Source organism: Plasmodium brasilianum, chromosome 14, assembly GCF_023973825.1.
Source record: "Plasmodium brasilianum strain Bolivian I chromosome 14, whole genome shotgun sequence".
Classification (NCBI taxonomy): Eukaryota; Apicomplexa; class Aconoidasida; order Haemosporida; family Plasmodiidae; genus Plasmodium; species Plasmodium brasilianum.
In genome coordinates this window covers 2,410,386-2,436,977 of record NC_090127.1, presented here as the reverse complement: position 1 = coordinate 2,436,977, position 26,592 = coordinate 2,410,386, and the positions used below count along the sequence as shown (strand labels likewise).

Here is a 26,592-nt window from a genome sequence, read left to right as displayed (position 1 = left end):
TATATTTATCATTTTTTATCATATTTTTATCATATTTTTAACATCATTTTATCATAATTTGATCATTTTTTTTTTTTTTTTCAAATTTTGTTAATATTTGTTAATAATTTGTTCATATTTGTTAATAATTTGTTCATATTTGTTAATAATTTGTACATATTTGTTAATAATTTGTTCATATTTGTTCAAAGTTTGTTCATAATTTGTTCATATTTTTTTTTTTTCAAATTTTTTTCCTTTAATATTCTACTCGTACATATTTGTTCAAAATGGAGGAAATTAAAACCGAAAAAATAATAAATAATTAAGCACACATATATAGATAAATATGAATACACTCTTTGCAAATAAAAATGTGGGTTATTGGGAAAATATTCGAATGAGAGGAGATACCGTGAATAACGCTCGTATAATAATGCATAAAAAATATACCTTTAAATTATGACCAGGCTAGCTAATAATTGCGCAGAAATTATTTTAGCACTATATTTTACTAACTTTAAAATGGAATATTATAAAAAAAAAAAAATTACACCCATGTATGCAGTTATAACAAGAAAATGTTACGCACTCTGAATTACCGGGAGAGCATATTAAAGAGAAAAAAAAAAAAAAAAAAAAATATATATATATATAAATATAATACATATATCTATTTATTTATTTATCTACACATGTGTGCACCTCAGAGTGTTGTAACTGCTTACATATCGCCATAACAGGTAAGAGCGGGCTCAAAAAGTAGCCCTCCTAGCAAGAGGGCGTGAAATTTCACGAAGCGTTGGTGAAAAGGAAAAAGTTCTCTTCAAGTTGGTTGCATGTACATGTATATATAAATATGCAAAACGAAGTTATGAAACGAAATTATGAAACGAAGTTATGAAACGAAGTTATGAAACGAAGTTATGAAACGAAGTTATGAAACGAAATTTTGAAACGAAATTATGAAAATGCCTTTTTTTCCCCTGTTCTCTTTTTTGTTTCTCTATTTTTCGACAAATCTGTAAAACAGAAGAGACATATTTTACGAGTTTTTTTCTAAAATGCATTTTTCGGCTTAAGCTGTTTGAACTTCACCAGGTGGGCACTTAAAAAAAAAAAAAAAGAAAAGAATATGCCTGCGCAAGGTTACTCTTTCGTTTTTTCTATTAAAAATGGATGAGAGGACGTGGGAAAAGTCATGATATTAAAACGGTAAAAAAAATTTCAGAGGTCGAAAGTTTGATCATCTCTCCTTTTCCCCTGGCAGGCACGTAACAAAATTATAAAAAGATTAAAAAGTTAACGAAAAATAATAAACTAAAGGATTGATTGATAAACGGATGGATGGATTAATAAACTAATGAATAGATTAATAAACGAATGGATGTACTGATAAACGAATGGGTGGATTAATAAACTAATGAATAGATTAATAAACATATGGATGGATTGATAAACGAATGGATGAATAAATGAAAAATAAGGATAAGGTGAAATGGGATCACAAAATGAATGAACGACGAGCAGAATAAAATATGGTTTGAATGGTGACGAGGAAAATGAGTTCACGCATCACAGGCCAAAGAGTTAAGCAAACTGGGTGAACAATATATCTTCCCCCTCCCCACCCTGCAACATCTAATCCGCTTTAATGGTCTGCTTGTATATTTCAACATCTACAAAAAAGAAAAGATAATACGTACTTGATTATAATAAAATATGCACACAAAGAATACACTAATGATAAAATACATAAAAATAATACTCATATCATATATCACCCCACCCTTATCTATTTTATAAAACAATATAAAACATTTAAAACGGAAAAAAAAGGATTAGTGGTGATGAGGAAAAACTTCACATATTTTAAAAGAATTACCAACTGCGGAGTTAATAAGGATATCAAAAATTTTATTCAATTTATGGGATGACAGATATAGATTTTTTCCTCTCTTCAAGTGATGATCCACATCTCCATTCTTGTCAACGTACGGGCCGCTCATGAAGTCGTATCGATTCTCGCTAGTAAGCAGTACCTAAAAATTGGGGAAACAGCAAATACATACACATATACAAACATATATATAATATATATATACATGCACATACATATTCTGTAAACATACAAGGGAATATTAATACGTCAAGGCGCACGTGAAACATGCCTAGAGCATGGCGTGAAGGACATGTAAAAATTTTTTTTTTTTTTTTTTTTTCATTCTATCTCTCTCCATATAAATAAATAAATAAATAAATAAATATATATATATATATATATATATATATATATGCATATTCATTCTTGTGGACGTTTTCCGCAGCACGCTCGTGCTCTTACCGATGACGTGTTCAGACAGAGGTACAGACACTGATCGCCCCCGCATATGGTGGTATGGTAGACACATTTGCTAATTGTTTGAGAAAGGGGGCCGGTCATATCGTCGTTCTCGTGTAAACATATGGTCGATCCACAATACAAACAGATTAAAATTTTTTTGGGGGATTTATTACAGCTAACACATTTCCTTTTAAAATGTTTCTTTATTAAAGTAAAATAATTTGCACTCGGTTGAAACAAGGAGCTGGATGATAGAAACTCTTCCATATTTTCATAAAAGTCATGTAAAGCTACTGGTGAAGCATCAATTTTTAGGTATTTGTATAGCTGATACATTAAGTAAAAGTATGGATGAAATACCAACTGCAGCGTCTGATATATATATACTTGATCGAAATTATTATCGATATTTAGAATATGTAAAAATATATTATATTTACTTATGTCACTATGTAAATGTATGTAATCCAGGTATTTCTGAGCCATTTGATTGTACTCATATATAGAGAAAATCATATAAGCGACAAATTGCAAATACACATTTGCAGACTTTAAATATTTCTTTAAAAACTTCGTATATAACTTTTTACACGAGCTTTTATTATCAATGAAGTGATTACTTTTTAAATATTTATAAAAAATCATAAACACCTTCTTCATGCTCAATGTTTCCTTTTCGTTTTGATAAAATTCTTTGAATTTTTCACTGCGTTCTCCGTTGGGGAAATTATGCCCCTCTGTGTCTTCGCCTGCACTACTATCCGCACTTCCATCCAAACTTCCACCTGAACGTACATCTTCATTTTGACGCACACTTCTACTTCCAACCTTCTCTCCGCCATTTTTTCCATTAGCACCTTTTCTCCCGTTTTCGTCATTTTTTCCATTTTCTCCATTTTTTCCATTTTCTCCATTTTTTCCATTTTTCCCATTTTCTCCATTTTTTTTTTTCCCCCTTGGCTAACGCAACTCGTAAATGAGTCCGAGTTATTGTTACTATGTTTCGTTTTAATTTTTTTATTAACATCATATGTACTTTTATCGTTCTCCTTCTTTTCCTCGACAGAAGGGTCTTTTTTTCTCATTTCTCCTACTTGTATCTGTTGTGTATGCAGATGGGAATTTACACAAGCAACGGTTTGTACAGTCATTGGTATGTCTCTTCCAATTACTTGCCTACCTCTGGTAGCATCTGCATGATTATTCGCTTGTACGCGCATTAAATTCCTCGTGCAATTTACTACAGTACTGCGGTTATTACCATTGCTGAAGCAATTTATTGCAACATGATGGGTATTACCACTATTACTGTAGTTCAAATGGCCCATGTTGCCCATACCGTTCATGTTGATATTATGGTGGGAATTTACTGCAAGGCGACGCACATTATCACTACTATTGTTGCTAATGTTATTGCCGATGGTGGTGGTGTTACGGTTCCCTACAAAGCGACAGATATTACCACTATAACCACTGTAATTGCTGTTACGGTTTGCTACAAGACGACGTACATTACTACGATTATTATTGTTGATTCTATTACGATTGGCTGCAAAACGACGGATATTATTATTAACACAATTATGAAATTGTTGTATAAGAAGTCGATTATTATTTATAATGCTGTCATAATTAATCAAAGTGAGTCCATCGTTACTATTATTATTGGTTCTATTTCTATTATTCTCATTGTCATAAAAGAAGAAGTACGGTTTTGAACGCATAACTTCATCTGTAAATAAATGAAATTCGTTGAATACTCTATCTTGACTAAACCAACCAAATTGGTTAAAATAACACCTATATATGTTATCATTAACTGCTCGATATGTACTATAAATGCTTCTATCCGGGTTAACTATCTTGTTTTTGCTTTTTCCATCGTCTGATTCATTTTCCCCGTTCGATGAATACCCCTTCTTTGAACTCCTTTCAACGCTTATGCCCCCTTCATAAGGAGAACCTTCTTGTCCCTGACTCTGCTCTTGTTTATGCTCTTGTCCATACCCTCTCCTTTTACCTGTATATTCCTCCGCTTCGCTATTAATCTTGCTTTTATACTTTGAATAAGTCCTTTTCCATTTTGCAGAATGATAAAAATTTTTAGAAAATTTTGTATACTCGAATTCGCTTTCTTCGGAGGAGGAGCTGCTACTTAGATTTGCTTTTTTATTATCATTATCATCATCATAATAATAGAACTCACTTACGTTTTTATAACTCTTTTTAAAATGCAATAATATATTTTGGATAAGATATAATGGTATAAAATCATGTAAATTGTAAACATAACTATACATTTTGCGTATATTGTAAAAGAAAATTCTACTAAGTCCATTTTTTCTTAACATCATAAGGTAGCGTTGTAATTTGTTTGAGTCTTTGAATTTCAAATAATTTAAGTTATCACTTTTGCATTTTGATTTTGTATTTCTATCAATTTTATTTGACAGAAGAACATCAGGGTCATCGAAAAAAAAGCTATCTACTGCATGCCTTTTCCTATATCTTATTCTGTCCATATCACTACTAGAACTGTTCTCATCATAAATGGGTAAGAAGTTTGAGCACTCATGACTGTTATCAGAAGAGGTATTATATATAGTCGGGTCATCATCATCGTCTTCATTATGTCCCTCCTCCTCATTCTTTGTCTTTCCGATCTTTGTATAAGTCAGTTTCTTCTCTTTTTCCTGCTTCATCTGTTCCTTATTTTCCTTCTCCTCCTTCCGATCTACCTCTTCTAAATTCCTTTTCTTGTTCCCCCTTGTATCTCCCTCATTACACGTTTTATTATTTTCATCACTCACACAGACTTCGCCTCTATTATCAGAAATGTCTATTTGTCTTAAATCGTGTGGATCTACAAATACGTCATTAGAAGAATTGTTACTAGTACTCTTATCTTTATTCTTTCCTTGTTTTTCTTCACTTCTGTGGTTGCCATTCTGGTTATCCACTTCTTTATTGTCATTCCCGTTTATGCCTTTACTTAAACCGATACCATTCGTTAGTACGTGCTTTTTTTTTTCATCTAATTTTTTATTTTTTATTTTTTCAAGAGACTTATTAAAAATCTTAATGAAGAGAGTATCCCCATATTTATTTCTATTATTTTTTTTTTTCCATTTTTTTGTTTTTTTCATATCTTTTATTAATTCTTCTACATCTAATATTTCATTTAAAATCTTTAAGTTAGAATGCATACTACTTTCATCAAAATTTTCATTTTCTTCCTTATCACAACTGTCATCACATGTCTTCTTTTGTTCATCAGAAATTTTTATCGATTCTTCACTATCAAAACTTGCATCTGAAAAATTACAATTCTTTCCTATATCCTCATATATTTTATTGTCTATGCAAGATAACAAAAATTCGTCTGTGCATATATCTATGCTCTCCTCTTTCTTATCATGTATGCTTTTTATTTCTTTTAACTTGAACAATATTGGATAAAAATTATATATATAAAATAAATGATTAACAAATGGTACATGTTCATATTTACACTTTAACAAACTAATGATTTTCGTATGTTTGTACTCCAAATCTTTGTTCTGTGCTTCCGATAAGTGCCTCTCACTTGTTTCGTTCATCAAGTACATATCGCTCAACTCTTCATTCGATATGTTGTACAACTTGTATTTAAACAGGTTTAGTTCGTTTGACACTCTTCCGCATTTTCCTCTATCGCGCCTTTGCTTCTGCTCTCTACTGGTCTTGATTTCCTCAGATTTAGGAACTTCCAACATGCCTGACATGTTTGATTCGGCTGGCTTGTTAGAAGCTTCTTCTCTGTTTGATACTGCCTCTCCGTTTGATACTGCCTCTCCGTTTGATACTGCCTCTCCGTTTGATGCTGCTTCTCCGTTTGATGCTGCCTCTCCGTTTGATGCTGCCTCTCCGTTTGATGCTGCTTCTCCGTTTGATACTGCTTCTCCGTTTGATACTGCTTCTCCGTTTGATACCACTAATCCGTCGGACGCTGATACTTCCTTGTAACTCTTCCTTTGCAGATTCCTCTTCGCCCTACCGTTACTTAGGATGCTTCCATTTGCCTTAGTATTGCTCGTACTTCCCCTCTGCATCTCCTGGTTGTCAGAAATGTTTCCTGCATAATTCGAGTTAGCACTATAACTCGTCGATTTATTAACATAATCCTTATACGATATGGTTGAGTCCTTGGGTAGGGACTCCATCATATTACGGATTTGTTTCCCCTCTTCCTGACTACCATATACATAATTATTTTCAAATGGGAATGAAAAAGGTACTCCGGAGGGCATAACTTCCCCTCCGTCGTGTCCGCCTTTTCCTAAATGTACATCATTGGCATATTCATAACTAGCGCAAACACCATTAGCCAAAACATCATTCGAGTTCAAATTATTACTCATAATAGTGTAGTAATCCCTCTTCATTACGTGCTTTCCCTTGGTTGACATGCTACTTCCTTTTCTTCGACCTGCTAACTTTTCCTCGTATAACACATGAAAAGCTCCCCATTTAGCATTTCCCTTTTTCTTATATAAAAAGGAATAGAAATTTTTAAAAAATTTATTATACTTTAAAAAATTGGTGCTAATATATATATTAATAGGCAACGATCCATTATAATATGCGTACTTCAAGTAAGCATCATTTGCTTCACATAACAAAAGCATCAATTTTTGTGTATGCATCCTAAATTTATTTAATTCAACCAGTTTCTTCATAGTTTCATATATGATGAACAGCTTTTTTATCCCCGTGCTAAGAATTACCTGATTAGTTGTTACAATGTCCGCATCCACTCCATTAATCGTTACAACATTTTTCCCCTTTAACTCGCTTCTACCTTCGGGCGATAAAATTTCATTATTTCCATTTTGAACCCTCCTCATGTGCTGCATGTTCATTTCCTCCTGTTCACTACTAAGACAGGATTTCCTCTTTTTCATTACATTAATGCTACCCTTCTTACTCATCAGAATGTCCGTATCATTCATTTCATCTCCAGAAAGAATTTTATTGTGTAAAATAATCTTTTTCAAATCGTTTATTTCGTGTTCGCTAAAATGCATAGACAACTGTTCAATCCGCTTAAGCAAACTGAACACGTCTATATTATTCCCCTGACCCATACCACTATAACCACCCTCATCGCTTTTATCATTGCCATTGCTTTTATCATTGCCATCGCTTTTATCATTGCCATCGTTTTTATCATTGCCATCGTTTTTATCATTGCCATCGCTTTTATCATTGCCATCGCTTTTATTATTGCCATGATTTCCATGATTACCATAATTGTCATTTTCATCATTTCCACAACTATACACATAGTATGCATCATTGCTCTTGTCACAGGAGCTACAATCATTCGAGGTGTATCTACTCCTTTTATCCGATGGTTCATTTAACAATTTTTCCCCTTTTCCCATTATTTCATCATCACATGGCCCTTGCGGATTGCTTTCCTTTGTTCCATAATAGCTGTTTACACGAACCTGACCATTATCCATGTTCCCTTGAACCCCTTGTGATGTATGCCTATCTGTATAGTGATACTGGCCACCCAATTGATCCAAATCGTTCTTGACAAAATTATCAAAAACGAATGTACGAAAATGTCCATGTGATGAATTAAGTTCTTCTTTTACTGATATATTCTCTTCACTACATCCTACAGCTGTATTGTAAGAATAAAACTCATTACTATGTTCTGTAGAGACATTTTTATCACATTTTACAATGTTTTGAATTATTGGATAAGTACCATTTTGAATATTAATATATATGTACTCCGAAATATTATCAAAATTTTTCCTGACTTGTTCATAAAAAAATTGAGAAAATATGAATCGTACATACGATTTTGAAATTTCTTTAATAAAAATCTCATTCATAATTTGAAAACTGATAATAACTAAAGAAATAGATATAAAATGTTGAATTGCGGCAGGGGTATACAAAAGCTGATTTAAAAAAAAATTCATAAATAATTTTAAAACGTCAATGGAAAGAGGTATAAAAGCTAATTTATTTAAAAAATGGACTCTTTTAATTTTATTAAAAAAATTCTTGTACATATTAAATGTAAATCTATATGGATACACATAATAAAAAGAAATTTTGTACATATTTTTCCAAAGTTGTAAATTAAATAAATTTGATATTTTATCCTCCTTTATTATATTTAATTCATGTTTATATAAAAAAAAATTTCTAACCAGTGTTTCAATCATATTATTACATGATACATAATTTATGTTTTTATAAAATATATGAATTAATATTTCGTTGTACAATATCCAGTATATTTTATTCATTTCCACGGCTGTATTTATATTTCTCCAATACTTAATATTAAGAACATCCCTTTTGTTGTTCTTATTACTTTTAGTACTTCCAATAATATGTAAATTAGAAGATAGTTTATCTGTACCTGAATTGCTCTTATTCCAACAGGGTACTCTTTTATTATTACTATTACTGTTATTACGGTTGCTGCTATTATTAGGGTTACTGCTATTATTAGGGTTACTGCTATTATTAGGGTTGCTGCTATTATTAGGGTTGCTGCTATTATTAGGGTTACTGCTATTATTAGGGTTACTGCTATTATTAGGGTTGCTGCTATTATTAGGGTTGCTGCTATTATTAGGGTTGCTGCTATTATTAGGGTTACTGCTATTATTAGGGTTGCTGCTATTATTAGGGTTGCTGCTATTATTAGGGTTGCTGCTATTATTAGGGTTGCTGCTATTATTAGGGTTGCTGCTATTATTAGGGTTGCTGCTATTATTAGGGTTGCTGCTATTATTAGTGTTACTGCTATTATTAGCGTTACTCCTGTTATTCGTATTACCGCCCCTCTCATCACTGCTGCTACTATGTTTGCTGTTACCCACTGCCCTCCTGGACCTTTCATAGTCTCTTCTGTTGGTTAGTACTAAGTCTAATTTGTTTATATATTTCAAATCGTTTTTATTTACAAATCCGACATCACCATTATTGAAGAGAAAATCTGGATACATTTCAATTTTACGGAATATTTTAAGTATATCATTTACTCCTATTCCTTTTATGTCTACATCTTCTTCATTATCATCTAATTTTGTGCAATATTCAAAATCGATTAACTTTTTGTAATTTTCTGAGTGGTGCAATATAGATGAAAACGTTGTATGATCTTGATGAAAAATCCTCCAAGAAATTTCAGTTATTCCACCTAACAAAATAAAGGATTGTCTCAATGCTTTCATATCATACATGTTATCGAAATTCTGTACATGTAATATACCTTTATTCTTTTCATATATGCGCTTATTCGTGCTTATGATTCCATCATACACATCCATGGAAAACCAAGTTTTCATCGTTATATTCAGCATCTTTAATTCTCCCGAGTTACAAATATACTGGAATTTAACAATCTTGTTGTGTTTCCTCTTACGAGCACCACGTCCACAGCTTTGTCCACTGCTGCGATGGTTATCACGATTGCTTCCATGATTGCTGTCATTACTACTACTGTTTGATCCTTCCTCTGGCTTACTATGTTTTCCACTTTCTCTGCCTCTCCCTCTTCTTCTCATTCTCCTCTTGCATTTATGATCAATGCCCTTTTCAACCAAATTGACTCCGTCTGACGAGGCTACTACACCATTTGTGTTACCTCCATCGTGACAATCTTTATACGATTTGTTAGTGGTATTACCATTTCCACAATTGGTACCTCTCTCTGCATTGCTACTATTCCCGTTTAAGCTGCTACTACTTTCATCTAAACCATTATTCGTGCACTTTAAATTTCCCCTCTCAGAGTCCATACCCTTACTTAAGCCACTATTCCCACTTACTAAATGACTACCATCATCATTTTCTAATTCATTACCTGTTCCGTAGTAATCATCTGCATATTGCGGTAGTGCTACCTCGGACTTATTATTTTCTTTCACATCCTCTTCATAGTCCGTTTTAAGTCTCTTCTCTTTTTGGTGTTCAGTGCATTCTCTGGATAACTCGCTCACTCGCTGTCCGTTTCTTTCATTAGAGGTTCTCTGATTACCCCTATTTATGGCTCTCTCTGCTCCGTCTTTTCCATTTGCTCCCTTTGCTTCTTCTGTTCCATCTTCTTCCTCAGTTCCCTCTACACTTGGAGTTATTCTATACTTTTGAATAACATCCTCTGCATCCACATTATCCATGTTAAAATTGTTTTTTATGTACTCCAGTAGTTTCTCATCCATATAAAAGTTTAAAACCAAATTATGGAAATCAAAATTACCATCTGACTTATCCTTATTCAAAAAACGTTTATCTACATGAGACGTAAAGTAAACTTTCCTAGTCACATTCCTCCCCTCGTAATTATTTGCCTTGTTCTGAATCAAAAACATTTTTATCTCTTTAATATATCTTAATGGTACACTTACATAATAGGATAAAAAGCCATTTTTGTACCGATAGAAGTAGTTGGAATTACGATAGGTAAACGTAAGGTCCTTGTTCATGTAATTAAACGTGTTTTTGTGTAGATACAACTCGCTTCCTCCTCGTCTTCCTCGTCTTCCTCGTCTTCCTCGTCTTTCTCGGCTACCACGTGTATCATTTCTTCCTTCATTTCGTACACTTCTTTGATTTTCTGCACATCTTTCACTTCCATCACTTCTAACCATATCCACCTTCCTACCTTCCTCCTTCAATACGTTTAAGTAATCCACTACATCTTCACTCTTTGCAATGCCCTCGTTAAAACCCCCCTCGTCAGAAGCATTATCCGCACTATATGAAAATTCCCCCTTTATAAAATCATTTCTCCTTCTATCTCCTTTATTGTACAACTTATCATATATATTATTTTCATTTAAATAAACTTCTCTTAGTATAATTTTCTTATTATCTTCATACATATCATATGACAACAAATTGTTTAACACAGATTTATCTATTAATTTCTTAAATCTCAAGTTGAATATATCATTCATTTTCTCTTCATCAAAAAAGTCATATACGCCACTATTACTCGAGTTATGCAAATTATCTTCATGCTCCTCTTTTATTTCCAAAAACTTATTTTTATTTTTTATTTTTTTATTTTTATTCTTGTACTTAAAATAAAATTCCTCTGGTATATCACTATCAATGGAGTGGTTGGACGAAGATGCGTAAGTCCACCTATCGGAAGAAGATGATTCCGAAATTTCATTTTCCTCTTCATTCTTGTAATATGAATTTTCCCTTCTTCCTTTTCTATTAGCACTGGAAATCTCGTCATAATAGTGGACATAAGCTTTATTTCCCATCACTTCCTTATTATAGTAATAGGGCGTATACGTGGTCAACACATGACTACTGTGGATGTTTCCATTATTGTGGTTCGTAGTAGTAGCATCTGTTATAGCATCTTCTGTGGTAACACTACTCAAATAATATTGCTTACTTCCCCCTTGCGCAGGAGCTTCACCATCGAGAAGTACACTGTTTTTATAACTCTGTTGAGCATCAGTCCCCTCTACGCATGATTCCAAATTTGTTCTTACACTGTAACGACTATTTTTCTTTTCTTCATTTTTTTTATCATCTAATTGTGCATTCCTACATATCTTCAACAACTCTGATAGGTTTTTGTTAGAACTGTCAAGAATTAACTCCTTCAAATTGCAGTTATATATTCTATATCTATCATCTTCAGACAAGTATCTTTTCGGTACATAAACAATGAAGCAGTTAGCTATACATCGACATAAGGGACAAGTAAATTCATATAAGGTTGGTTCATTTTTAACACTGAACAACTTTCTATATTTCAAAATTTTCGTGTTATGCAAACATCTGGTGTGTATAACATGACCACATGTATATATGGAAGGATATTTACATGGAAAAGCAATTTTATTTTTTTTTATAATTTTTTTTAAAAGACTGGTATGTGATGCAAAGCATATATATGCCAATGGATTGTTTTTGGTCATTCCTTCTTTACATAATACACATATACAATTTTTTTCTTTAGTTTTTTCGTACTCACAAATTGTATGATCATGTTCATATTTTTTTCTTCTTCCTTTTCCGGTACCTTTTGTATTTGGTCCATCATTTCCGTCTTTCTTGGCTTTGTTTCCTGCTTCGTCCTCTTGTTCCCCCTTTTTGCAATTTAAAAGTGTTTTACTATATTTACTATTTTTATTATCGTTATAATCGTTATCATCATCGTTATCATCATCGTCATCATCGGATAGTAACTCCTCATCCAAGAATTTGCTAAACTTCATCTGTTGCTCTTTCATACTTTGTAATAAATATTTCTGTTTCCTTCTTGCTATTTCTAATAGTTCGTTTCCATTATTTACATTTTTGCAATCATAATTTTCTGTAAAAATTTCTTTTAGTCTATTCACTATTGTGTGTCTTACTTTTAGAAAGCATTTATCTTCGTTGGCATTTATATTGTTAATACAAGTGATAAAATTATAGACAGCTATTTTGCTTAATGCGTAAGCATTCTGCATCTTTCTGTTCGTATTATTATTACCATTATTACTACCTTTGCTTCCATTTGTACCATTACCACCACTGCTCCTTTTTCTCTCCTTTCTTCTTTTCTTTATCACATTTACATGATCAAAAATTAAACAACCATTAACGTCATTATTTTGTACCTGAGTCCCATTTTCCTTTGATGAGTTTGCACATTCGTACGGATTACCATTACTTTTATCGTTATCCTTACTACTTCCATTATTCACCTTCAACATACTGGTGCGATAAGCACCTCCAAGGTTATTTCCCCCTTTTAGCTGATTCTTTTCTTCTCCTTCCACCGCTTTGTCTACCTCTTCGTGTACTGCTTCGTTTACCACTTCACCTATTAATTCTTCCCCATCACCAGTAAACGCTTTACACATGTACGATTCATCCGAACTGCTGGAGGTTAAGTCCTTTTCGTCCTCCTTTTCATCAATGGGAAAAATGCTGCAATTGGAGTAGTAAAATCCGTTTAATTCTTTAAACGGGTGAATAGTGCCTATAACAATACTTAGCAATTTTATTATTTTTATTAAAATATCTATGGTATTATTTAGGCTGCTATTATTTGGGTTAACATTAAATTCATTTCCATCTGTAACTATGTTTAGATCAAATGGACCACTTCTCCTTCTTAATAAATTTATTCTTAACATGTTCGGTAGTTCTGATTCTACCAAATGAAATTCTTCACTAGAAGAATTTTCATCATAAGACATATTATCTTCAGTATTATTATTTCGAGCTCCTCTTATTCTCCTTACCCCTTCATGATTAGTTGTGCTCGTATTGTTAGCCAACAATGATTCATCAATAACATTATTAATAATATTATTTTCACTAATCAAATTTCTAATTAATTCTGATAAACCATCAGCATTTAACTGTCTGTAATTTCTGTTACCCCCACCTTCCCCTATGTGGTTATCTGTTACATTTACTATTTCCATATTTATTGAATTATTTGGATTTCTATTTATTAATATTTCTGCAAACAGTGTTTCATTATCACCATTCTGATCCACAATTATGTAAGTGTTATTGTCGGTAGAGGTATTTCCGTTGGAAGCATTTCCATTATTGTCATTAGCATTACTGCTGTTGGACGAGCTATCATTATTGTTGTTAGCTAAACTACCATTATTACTTGCCATATTATTACCATTCGCAGAATTACCATTATTGCCTGTGTTGTTCATATTCACCATGATATTACTTCCAATAACCCTGCTACTCATATGGGTTCCATTTCCATTTCTGTTCACACCTCCTTGAGTTAGCAAACTATATATGTCTAAGTCGTTTAATGAGGGAAGTGCGTCAGGAATTATATTTCCAGCAGATGTATTACTCTGGAGCATGTTAACGTTAGGGCTACTCAAACGACTATTTTGTTCAATTGACCTATTGCTATTTAGACTGCCAGTAATGCTATTCGCACCGTTCACTATTGTAGGTTGTGCACCATTTGTGGGAGGAATAGCCCTTGTAGATGATCCTCCATTTGTAGGCGGTATCCCTCTAGTTGATGATGCCCCATTAGTAGGAGGCATCCCCGTCGAAGCTTCCTTAATCCTTCGCTCTAATTTTTTTTGAAATTCTTCATTTACAATAAAGATGGTCAATAGCATGGGGACTAGGCAGCTATTTTTGAAGACGAAAAATAACATATTTTGAATTTTTCTAAAAGAAAAAGTCATATATTCTTTATCTTCTTCTCTTGAACACCCTATGTAAGTTGCATTTTCTTCTTTTATGCATTTTTCATTAGCTGACTGAAAATCTTTATATTGAGATATAGGCCAAAAAGCATCATATAATAACCAAGAACTTTTATTTAATTTAATTAAATTTACATTACTCCTTGACATATGAGTTGTATGACCATATTTATTAACAAGTTCATAAAAACTGGGGTGGTGCCTGAACTGTTTAGGAAAAACATCTTCCAGTTGAAAATATTGAAAATCTTTGGAAGCTAATAATTGAATCATAATTTTTTTTACATTATATTTACCTCGCTCTTTATATTTAATATACGATGTTTTTCTCGGTATATTACTTGATTCAAAATAATATAATTCGTTAAAAACTCTTATTAACAAATCATAAAATAATTGAAAATAAAATATATAATTTATTTTCCTTGAATCTATTTTTAATTTATTACTATATATATCAGTGAAAATCTTGTATACTACTTTTAAATGATGTAATTGTATTTCCATGTACATGTCCTTAACATTTTTTAAATATAAATTCATCCTAAAATTCTTAAATATTAATTGATATAATATTACAAATGGATTCCTTACCTCCATCTCCATAAAAAGCTTCAGGTACTCACTCCACTCCAGTTTATTTATATAATACGCATCATATGGGAACTCCCCCGTCGTTTCACCCTTCATATTGGAAAACGTATTTGCATTACCGCAATTGACACTATCACTGCTTCCACCACTCCGTTCACGCTCAGCCGGTTCTGCATCTTTATCGTTATGCATTATCCCTGCCGAGGTGCTCGCACCTTCACCATTCTCTAGCGAGTCATTACCCCTCTGATGGTTGGTTTCTTCTTCTTGCTCCACCCCACTCTTCTGGTGTAATTCTTTTCTAAGTTTACCTAATTGGCTAGTCATCACATAGGTAATTAGTAAATTATATATAGATCTAAAATCAATTTTTTCACTTTTATTCTGACTTGTTAATGCACCATTTCGGAATCTTGTGCCTGCATGTACATTATTATACCTTTTTTTTCCAAAAAAAAGAGAAAAAATGTTGTTTTCCTCCTCTGCCTTTGCGTTACGCACTTTCTTCTTGCTATATATAAGCATATGTTCTTCATTGCTATCATGGTGATAAGTACTCAGTTCATCTTTTTTTTTTTCTTCGAAGTTTTCTACTTTATGTATACCTCCTTTTTTGTTGTTTTCTTCCACCGGTTGTCCTCCATTTTTACTAGTACAATTGTTATCTGTACTGGAATTTATAACGTCTACTACATCTAAGCGACTAAATTCATTGTTATTCGTTTTTCCACTCGTGTTGGAATACGTATCATCTGTAGGTTGGTCTACGCTACCCAAATTTGCAGTATTCCTAATATTTTCATCAAAAACTTTTTTAAAAAGATTTAAAATATCATTATCTATTGGTACAGATTGACCTTCATATAAAGGTAACATATTCATCATTATCATAGCAAATTGAATTCCAATAATATCATTTTGAAAAAATAAAGAATTTTCATATTCGCTCACTTGAAATACCATCTGAGGTCCATTTCTTACCCAGTAACCATATTTTATTTCATATATAAAACATAATATATGTACATTAATAAATAGGATATACTTCAATAATTTAAAATTGAACAAATTAATAAATTCAAATACATCCCTCATATATAAATCAATATATATCGGGTTTAAGTATATATCACTCCTTTCATGTATATACTGCATTTCTAAAAATTCATTAAATTCGGTATTTTTACAATTTACTTTTTTTTCTATGAACATGTTTTTACACATAACATTTGTTTTCTTTTCTTGTATACTTTTTCTATAAGTGATCTTATTGTCATCATTATTCTTTTCCTTTTCCTTTTCTTTCCCTTCTTTTCCTTTCGAATTGCTCGTGTTAATAATCCATTTGAAATATTGCTCTTCCAAATATTTATGCTCCTTTAAATAATTGCTAATTTTTGTATTTTCTTTATCCTCATAACAATTTAAAAATGGTTTATAGTTAAAAAGATTTATCTTTATTTTATTTCCATCTTCTTCGTACCTTTCTTGTAGCATTTTTCTTTTGTTTATCACTTCATCTGTGTATTTTTCCATCGAATAGAAATCCTTTACAAACTCTTTCACAATGAACAAAGCTTCCTCTTTACCTGCCACTCGGGTGGACGATTCGTCAGTAAAACCATTTCCTTGACCAGCGCTGCTAGGAAAAGGGGTACTACTACAACCACTATTACTATCCTTTCCAAAAGAATTCTGCTTGGTACAATGAAATATTCCCTTACTACCTCCAAAATTGTGCATATTTGTTTTCTTCATTTTTTTTGAATATATATATTTATACCAATACAAATCATCAATACACTTTTTAACAACATCGAAATTTAAAATCATCATAAAGAAACGGACTAACGGGGAATGAAGAGACCTTAAATGCCTCAATCGCTTCCTCTTTTTTTTTTTTTCTGGTTTCGTTTTGTTACCTCCTTTTTTTTCCTCCACATTTTTGCTTTCGCCTTCTCCGTCTTTGCCCTTATCTAAGCCGCCGCTGCTTTTGCCATTGCTAACTTCGGCCCCTGGTGCATCCGCACTCGTCTCGTTGGCAGTTCCATTGGCAGTACCACCACTAGCACCTACGATGTTTTCATTTCCCTTTCCTGCACCCTCCGCGGGCTCACCTGGGTCCATTGATCTATCCTTTCCCTTTTCAGCAGTAGTACCACCATTATTATTATTATTATTATTATTTATGCTCTTTTCAGTTTTTCTTTTTTTAAGCCATTTTTGATCACTCGTATCATCAATAAAGGGAAAGAGATTAAGAGAGCAAATACTTTCTATAGTAAGTTGATAGAGTAAAAATAAATTACGGAAATTAGCATTCTTTTCTCTTTTGCAAAAGTTTGCCAAGGGCTCAAATACACGGAGTAAATAATTTTCAATGGTTATAGAATAGGAGCTAGACAAGTCTTCATAAATAATATGTGTTTTGGTATAACGCACTTGTGAATTCATACGATGCAATATAGACAATATATGTAAAATTTTTTTAATTATGTATTTATTAAACAATACAATTTTAATAACTTCGGTATGATATAATAGATATTTTAAATCCACACAAATACGAATGATAATTTCTATATCTGATCGTAAGAATTTTTTATACATAACACACTTAGTTACATAATTATATACACAAAAACTTTCAATGAGTTTTATTAAATCATTTAAAAAATTGTTTATTACAAGTGTGTAAGCTATTTCTGGTACTGTTAATACTTGAACACTTAAACCATTTAAATTGTTATCATTATACATCCTATCATCAACAACACGCACTACTAAACTATAATGCTTTGCTAACTTGAAAGCAAATCTTTGTTTAAAATATGGATGAACAAATAAAGATAAATATAACGAATATAATGCTTTTTGAATTCCTCCATAAAAACAATAATGAAAATTTATTAAAAAATCAATTTTTGCTCCAGTAAATACTTCGCATATTATTTGTCTAAATAAATAGCTAGTTATACCTAAATCTTTAAAAAACTCAAAAGCATATTCCACATAATCAGCATTCACAAGAGATAAAAAATAACCATCTTTCAATATAATATCCTTAAATAATGTACCAACCAAACTTTCTAAATCATCTCTAACCCTATTCTTTACATATGTATTTAAAATTGACTTATCAGTCAAATATTCTTCATTTATTCCCCTATGATCAAAACATGAGCCTTTAATATTCCATGAAGTATCTCCACAATCACAACAACCTCCACTAGTGTGTGTTAATCTATATATATGAGTTTTATGATTAGAACCAAAGAAACATTTTGCACATATTGCACATGTCGGATCTCCTTCACAATTGTAACACTTAAAAGCAAAGCTACCTTCTTTCCATTGCCGTGTGCAAATTCCACTATTCCCATGTAGTTCTTTTAATTTTTTATATATATCCTCAAATTGTTCATGGTTATAAATCCTTTTTCTTAAGTTTCTCATAACATCCTTTTTGTTTGCTTTTCCATCACCATACTCCTTCTGTAAAAATTTTGAAATTGGCAATATTTCCTCCTTATCGTTACTATTATTTTCTTTCTCTTGGTCCACATTAAGCATTTTTATTAACTGTTCATAAAAAAAAAAGGGAGTGGAAAAAAAAAAAAAAAAAAACTGTTCTGCTTAACCTCGCCTTTCCTTTGTTTTCGTTATATTGTATTATATTATAATATATTATATTTTGCTTTGTTTTAATTGGCTTTGTTTTAATTGGCTTCGTTTTAATTAGTTTCGTTGTAATTAGTTTCGTTGTAATTAGCTTCGTTTTAATTAGTTCTGTTTTAATTAGTTTTGTTTTAATTAGTTTCGTTGTAATTAGTTTTGTTTTAATTAGTTTTGTTTTAAATGGCTTTGTTTTAATTTTATTTTTTTTTTTTTTTTTATTTTATTCTATGTAATTTAATTATGTTTTGTTTTACTTTATCTTACTTTTTTTATTTTTTTTTTTTTTGGTTTCAAAAATAGCGCGGTTAAAAAAAATATATGTGGAAGCACACAATACTTACATAGAATTACGTGAAATAAATGAGTAGTTAAAAATGCGGTTAATACAAGGGGCGCTTAAAACAGGAAAAGAGTACACATAGAACGTAGAAATAAATACGTATGAGTGTATGTGTATGTAAGCACGTATATATGTGTGTACGTATGTTTGCATATGTGTATGTATGTATATGTGTATGTATGTATATGTGTATGTATGTATATGTGTATGTATGTATATGTGTATGTATGTATATGTGTATGTATGTATATGTGTATGTATGTATGTATATGTGTATGTATGTATGTATATGTGTATGTATGTATGTATGTATGTATACGTGTAAATATATGTGTACGTATGTATACGTGTAAATATATGTGTACGTATGTATACGTGTAAATATATGTGTACGTATGTATACATGTAAATATATGTGTATGTATATGTGTATGTAAATTGTATGTACCTATGTACTTATTTATATAAACATTTAAGCACATATGTATTTATAATAATATTTATGAACATAAGTGTGCATAACATGAACAGGCAAGGTGAATTAAGAAAAAGCTTATTACGTTAAAAATGAGTACAATGAACTTAAAAAGGTAATAATCGGGGACACAAATTTGTTAAAATTATGTCATAGGTGAATTATACTTTTTATTTTTTTTAAAAAAATAAAAAAAAACCTGAGCTGCAAAATATAATTTTTCGTTTACTTTTTTCTTATTAGCAAAATTTATAAAATTTTCGATTAATCGTTCAAGTACAATTTGTATTTATGATACTTAAAAAGTATTTCAAAAATGTACATTCATGTACAGCGATACATGTACTCATATACATTTGTATATATATATATATATATATGTATATATATATATATATATGTAGATATGTATATGCGTATGTACATGTATATTTATACGTTTACATACGTATATATAAAGATATAAATCTCATTTGAAAAAAAAAAAGTACACTAACATAAAAAAACATACAAGTAGTTTTTATTTTCTTTGATCACTTACTAAAATGTATTACTGTTTAACTACTAAAAAAATATCATAATATATATCACACTACTCAAAGTACAAAACTACATAGGTGCTCATAAAAAAAAAAAAAAAAAAAAGAAATCCTACACAGGTGGATCGTAAAAAATGAAGCAGTCGTACATAGGTGCTCATAAAGAATGAAACAGCTCTATATAGATGATTATAAAAAAAAAAAAAAATAAAATCCTACACAGGTGCTCATAAAAAAAATGTAGCACTACACAGGTGTTCATAAAAAAAAATAAAATCCTACACGGGTGCTCATAAAAAAAATATAGCACTACACAGATGATCATAAAAAAAATATAGCACTACACAGATGATCATAAAAATGTAGTTCTTTGTAGCATCTTATATAAACACAATACTACATTATATGTGCTAACAAAAACAAAATATTTTTGAATACATGCCGTTGTGACATACAAAATTAGGAAGAGTGATAATAGCAGAAGTTAATTTATCGAAAAGTGCTCATACATACATAAAAAATGAATATATATTTCGTACATTTGAGGATTTGTTTCTCTGTTTTTTATGTTCTCAACAGCGTCCTACCTTCATCCCCCCTTTAAACTTTTATTTTGCAAAAAGAATAAAAAGAAATATAAAAAAAAAAAAAAAAATACTATTTCATAGTAAAATCAAGTGCATTTCACCCGAACCTTCGATTAATATATAGTAATATGCAAACCACAAATAGAAAATTAAACAAAATGACGTAATTTCTTTGTCATTATTTTTTTTAAAAAAGGATCGAAAAATTAAGCTATTCCTTAAATCTTGCAAGCATATAAATAAATATATATATGTGTATGAATAAATAAATATATATATGTGTATTTGTATATATTTATGATTATAATAAAGTTTATGTTTTTGTAAAATGGCATTATTACATGCTGCGTTTCACACCTGCAACACACCCTTTTTAAATTGAACATAATAGCATTTTTAATAACAAAAAAAAAAAAAAAAAAAGATTAAATTAAATTAAATTAAATCAAATTAAATTAAATCAAATTAAATCAAATAAAACCAAATAAAGCCAAATAAAATCAAATAAAATCAAACTGATTAACTTTATAATAATTTTCTTTAAGCATTTTATTTACGAAAAGCTCCTTACTCAATTTGTGCATTCATAAATTATAAAAACATTTACTACTAAAAAAATTTCGCAGCATATGGATACACGTGATAATTCGAACTGATGCGAGAAAAAAAAAAAAAAAATGATATTTTACGTACGAACAATTACTTTATTTTGTACGCGAAAAAAAGGAAATCAAAAACAAAAGCAGAGTTTAAGTGTAAATAGCGAAAAGAGAAAGTTACACAGAAAAAAAAAATAAATACATATACATATTTTGTAATATAATTACGCATATATATATATGATATGCTTGAACATACATATTATATATATATATATTATATATATATGTATTTATGAGTATGTGCGTATGCACAGTGGACTTTGCTGTTTTACGAAATGGATTACCATGAATGGGAAAAACAAAAAAAAGAAAAAATATTTATGCCGTATTATTACATGGGATTAATTTAATTTTCTTAACAGTGATATCTAAGTTTTAACTTAATAATCAACAGTATATATGTGCTTATAACATAAGCAGAGTGATATACAAATATTGTATGCATTATATATGGGGCATAATTTTCGAAGTAAAAAATAAAGATATGTTGTATTGTGTTTTCCATAACATATTACAACATCCCCTATGTAAGTTTTATTTTAAGACAAACATAATTCATCTTGTAAAAGCTAAAATTTTACATCAAGTTGATCGTTTAGCTGATAAGAGCTGCATATCACGCAAAATACCCTGTCGTCATACGTATGTACATATTTATGCATACACATGCACATAAACAAATGCAGCTTCTTACAAAATGCACTAGTAGGGAACTTTGTAAAAATAAAAAAAACTTAACATTTGCGTAATCGTTTCCCCCTACAATATTATTTCACTCAGAAACCTATGCTCTCGTTGTATAGTACATGATTAAAAGGACATAAACATAAACATAAACATAAACATAAACATAAACATAAACATAAACATAAATATAAATATATATATATATATATACATATATACAATATATGTTTTTTTCGAGCTTTTTTTGGGTGACCCATAAAAAAAACAAGCATATTTATATGCGCTTTTTATTATGTAATATATAATTCAATTCAACATTTAAGATGGCAAATCCAATATTAATCATTATTATTAAAACATTATTACATTTACTAAGTGAAACTTAAAACTTTAATCTTTCCCCAAAATAAGCGTTATTTTGTTTTATGCTGTGTTAAGAAAAATTATTAAAAATTGAAGATTTACTTTTTTTTTTTTTTTTTTTTTTTTGTAATTCTACATTTGGAAAATGTAGAAGAAATAGTGCAGTTAACATGAACGTACAGCTTGATTTTGTTTACGTTACATATAATGGATGGCAGAAAATATATTAGGTTTCTCTTTTTTTATATTTTTTTTTGGCACTTCGTGAACATACTGATATGATCTTGTCGTAATTACAATTACAATTTATGTTTAATGCATACATAAATATATATTTATATATATATGTTATGGACTTCCCAAAAATGTATATATAAATATATATATGTTATATATGGGAAATATGTACTTCAAAATTTTTTGCGAACAGACGACGCTATATATCCATAGCACGAATGGGAGATAGCAGTTTTTGACATTTTTTTTATGTACGTTTTGTCGTATTTTTTGACGTGTTTTTTGATATATTTTTTATTGCATATTAGTAAATGGGGTATTATAAAATACATGGAATATTGGAGGCAAGCATATGTATATATAAATTAAATATACAGTTTATGCATTTATTTATGTATTTCCATTTTTGCAACTATATAAATATAAATATAATAATAAAATATACGTATACCCTCTTTTTATTTTTCTTTTCATTTGAACAATTTAATAATATTTTTTTTTTTTTTAACTTGGGAATGGGGAAAACCGTTTAATTTTTTCATTTCTTTTTCTTTACTTTTTTATTATTTGTAGATAAGCATGAATTGAATCATTTTTCTTGATATTTTTTTACAAGATTTTACTTTGCTTTATTTTGTTTCATTTTGTACCACTTTGTTTTACTGTGCTATACTTTGTTTTACTGTGCTATACTTTGTTTTACTGTGCTGTACTTTGTTTTACTGTGCTGTACTTTGTTTTACTGTGCTATACTTTGTTTTACTTTGCTTTATTTTGTTTCATTTTGCTTTATTTTGTTTCATTTTGTTTTACTTTGTTTCACTTTGTTTGATTTTGTTTGATTCTGTTTGATTTGATTTTTTTTATTTTTTTGTTGCTAAGGATTAATTATGTATGAGGTCATTTTTTTCTCTACCCTTTTAATCTTTTCGTCTGTTTGCATTCTTCATTTCATTTTCTTCTCTTCACTAATTTATTTTTAGAACTCCTCTATAGAGCTTCTCATTTTTTATATCCGTTTCCTTTGAATTGCGCGAAGTGTTATCCCCCATGAGATGATTCTTTTTCCGTTTCTTGCCTTCTTGCTCCCCCTCATTCAATATATATGTATTTGTATTATATATATAATATATATGCATATATTTATGTATAAATACAAAATGAGTTATTCATTGATTTCACAAATTCTGACCGAGGCAGAAATTATTGAACTGGGTTTGCATAGCAGGTTGATGAAATACTGTTCAAGTCCCTATATCTTAAATAAGAAACATTATATAATAATATGTACATTATATTTATTAAATACTTTATTATTTTTTTTGGTTTATATTACTATAGCTATACTTCTTCTGACAGGGCATAAACCTCAACTGAGCAAAAGTATAGTATTAATAATATATATTTACATTTTTGTTTGTTTTTATATTGATTTATTTATAAGTAACAGTATAAAATATGACTTGACAAAGAAATATAACATAAAAGAAATAAGGAAGAGGATTTACGAAAAGTACCTTGTCGGTACGAAAACGTGTGAAGAGAAAAAGATGAAAAAAAAAAAAAAAAAAAAAAAAAGGAAAAGCCAGAATGGGATGGGTAGTGGGAACGATGATGTAAACGATGATATAAACGATGATATAAACGATGATGTAAACGATGATGTAAACGATGATGTAAACAAAAATGAAAACAAAAATGAAAACAAAAATGAAAACACAAATAAGCACACAAACGACGGTAAAGGTACAAGTGTGGGGGAAAAACTCTTTTCTAATGAAAAACATTTTATTATTGACGATGGTACAGAAGACAAGGAACAAGGTGTTCTTTGTGAAAACACGATAGAAAGGGAGGAAAGATTTTATAAAGTAGATGAGCTAAAAGATGTTAATGAAAATATTAATGTCGAGTTATTAAAGTATATACAATATGATAATAATAATTATACTATTAATGATAACAAATTTGATATTTTCCTAATTGCATCAGGACTAATAAACCAAATAAATATATTCTTTGATTTAGTTTTTTTATTTTATATATATGACTATAGCAAGAATTTATTTTTTGTTTGCCTTTTTATTTATTTTTATTATGTAGTTCATTTCTTTATTTTAATTAAATTCTCTACCGTCATGTCATTTGCATTACTAAGGATATATAGGAAGTCTATTATTCGTTCATATACAAAAACATCAACCAATATGAAAATTCTGTTAACTCGTTGCTGTAAAGTAAAAAGGGTGCTCAAAAGTAAGTTCGAAATCCTACCCATTCTGAGGGCAACATCATTCTTCATACGTGAGGAGCAGCTCTATTCCATAGTGTTTGCTCCCCATTGTTCGCATTTTTTCATATATGAGTGTGTATGTACGTACGTGTGTATGTACGTATGTGTGTATATACGTACGTATGTATATACGTATGTATGCATATGTACGCGTGCGATTAGACCATTCCATTTAGAGGAGCTAACATTTCACTGCATCTTCAAAACGCAGCATTATGTACGTTAAAATTTCTTATTCTATTTTTTTTTTTTTTTTTTTTTTTTTTTTGATGTCATTATGCAGACTTCTTAAGAGTGATGATCGCGTTGAGATCGAACAACGAAGTTCTACATGAAAGCGAATCGAAAATATTTTTGAACAAGTACACAAATTATAATAGCTGGTGTTTCTTTTATAAAGAAAGTAAAACCACAAGTTATGATTTGGAAAATTTGAGAAGGGTATATAACTCAGAAATAGAAAAATTAAGGAAAATAAAAATTAACAACAATAACATGAGTCGTAATAATCTAAGCACTAATCTACTTAGTGGGAATCGAATAAGTTCACATAAAACAAAAGGCAAAAAAAAAAAAAGAAAGGATAAAATGGACCACGAAAAAGCCCTTTTGCCTGCACATGTGCAGAATCTTGCAAACATATCTAGCTTTCTCTGCTATTTTCATATTCTGAATATTATGAAAAATGTAAGCATCGTAGTTTGGTGGATGCACATTAACATGATATGTCACGTAGTTATATGCAATTCTGTGAAGTTTTATATTATATTTTTCTGTTTGTTTTATTTAAATGCATTAAGTAGAAGTAACCATATGTCAGTGCATAGCTAACTCTTGGTGATTCCCTATCTTTTGAGTTATTATTTTAAACATATATGCATTTTTTTTTATTTCCCTATTTTTCTCAGAAATTCTTGTCTGCTCATAGTGTCTACGCACATGTCAGCTTCACATTAGTTTTCTTCGTTTGGTAATTGCAAAATGAAAGGGGACAAAAAAAAAAAAAAAATAAAATAAAATAAAATAAATAAATAAATATACACACATACAAGCGCTTGAAGGACGTACCCATTTTTATAGGATTAATTTTTTTTTTCTTTATTTTTTTCATCTTTTCTTCATATTTTTCTTCTTCATTTTAGGAGACTGCTATATATGGACGTTGTGTTATGCCTGTTGAAAATTTTTATTTTGTTTTACACGAGCGATAGCCTAGTAATAGGTTTATTTTTATTTATTGCCCTGACGAATATTGCAAATTCGTATATAATACATTTGGTTGATAATAATTTGTTAAGCGATATGAATATTAATTAAAGCAGAGAAAAAAGATATGAGGTAGTTAAATGAATTTTGCAGCCCATTGAGTGTGCACGACGTGGAAGTAGTAAGAGTAGTACATTAGGAGCACGCACAAAATGTACACTACTTTGACATATCTCTCTTACTATATATATATATATATATATATATATTATATATATATCTTTTTCTTTTTTTTTTTTTTTTTTTTGTTTTTCCGCCTTACGTGTAATGAAGGAATTTCCTTATACATTTTGAAAACGAACATTTTGAATA

General features: G+C 30.1%; 2 protein-coding genes across 2 annotated transcripts; one reads left to right on the top strand and one right to left on the bottom strand.

Moving 5' to 3' along the window:
* Nucleotides 1-1,620: 1,620 nt before the first annotated feature.
* Nucleotides 1,621-18,726, bottom strand: MKS88_005725 (uncharacterized protein; the record flags this gene model as incomplete). Its single annotated transcript, XM_067219013.1, has 5 exons — nucleotides 1,621-1,658; nucleotides 1,865-2,021; nucleotides 2,324-3,283; nucleotides 3,349-8,283; nucleotides 8,539-18,726. 5 exons carry the CDS (start codon nucleotides 18,724-18,726, stop codon nucleotides 1,621-1,623), a joined length of 16,278 nt encoding a protein of 5,425 aa, XP_067070931.1.
* Nucleotides 18,727-23,881: 5,155 nt separating this feature from the next.
* Nucleotides 23,882-26,331, top strand: MKS88_005724 (uncharacterized protein; the record flags this gene model as incomplete). Its single annotated transcript, XM_067219012.1, has 4 exons — nucleotides 23,882-24,977; nucleotides 25,298-25,746; nucleotides 25,923-25,984; nucleotides 26,157-26,331. The coding sequence occupies 4 exons, from the start codon at nucleotides 23,882-23,884 to the stop codon at nucleotides 26,329-26,331; spliced, it is 1,782 nt and encodes a 593-aa protein (XP_067070930.1).
* Between the last annotated feature and the right edge of the window lie 261 nt (nucleotides 26,332-26,592).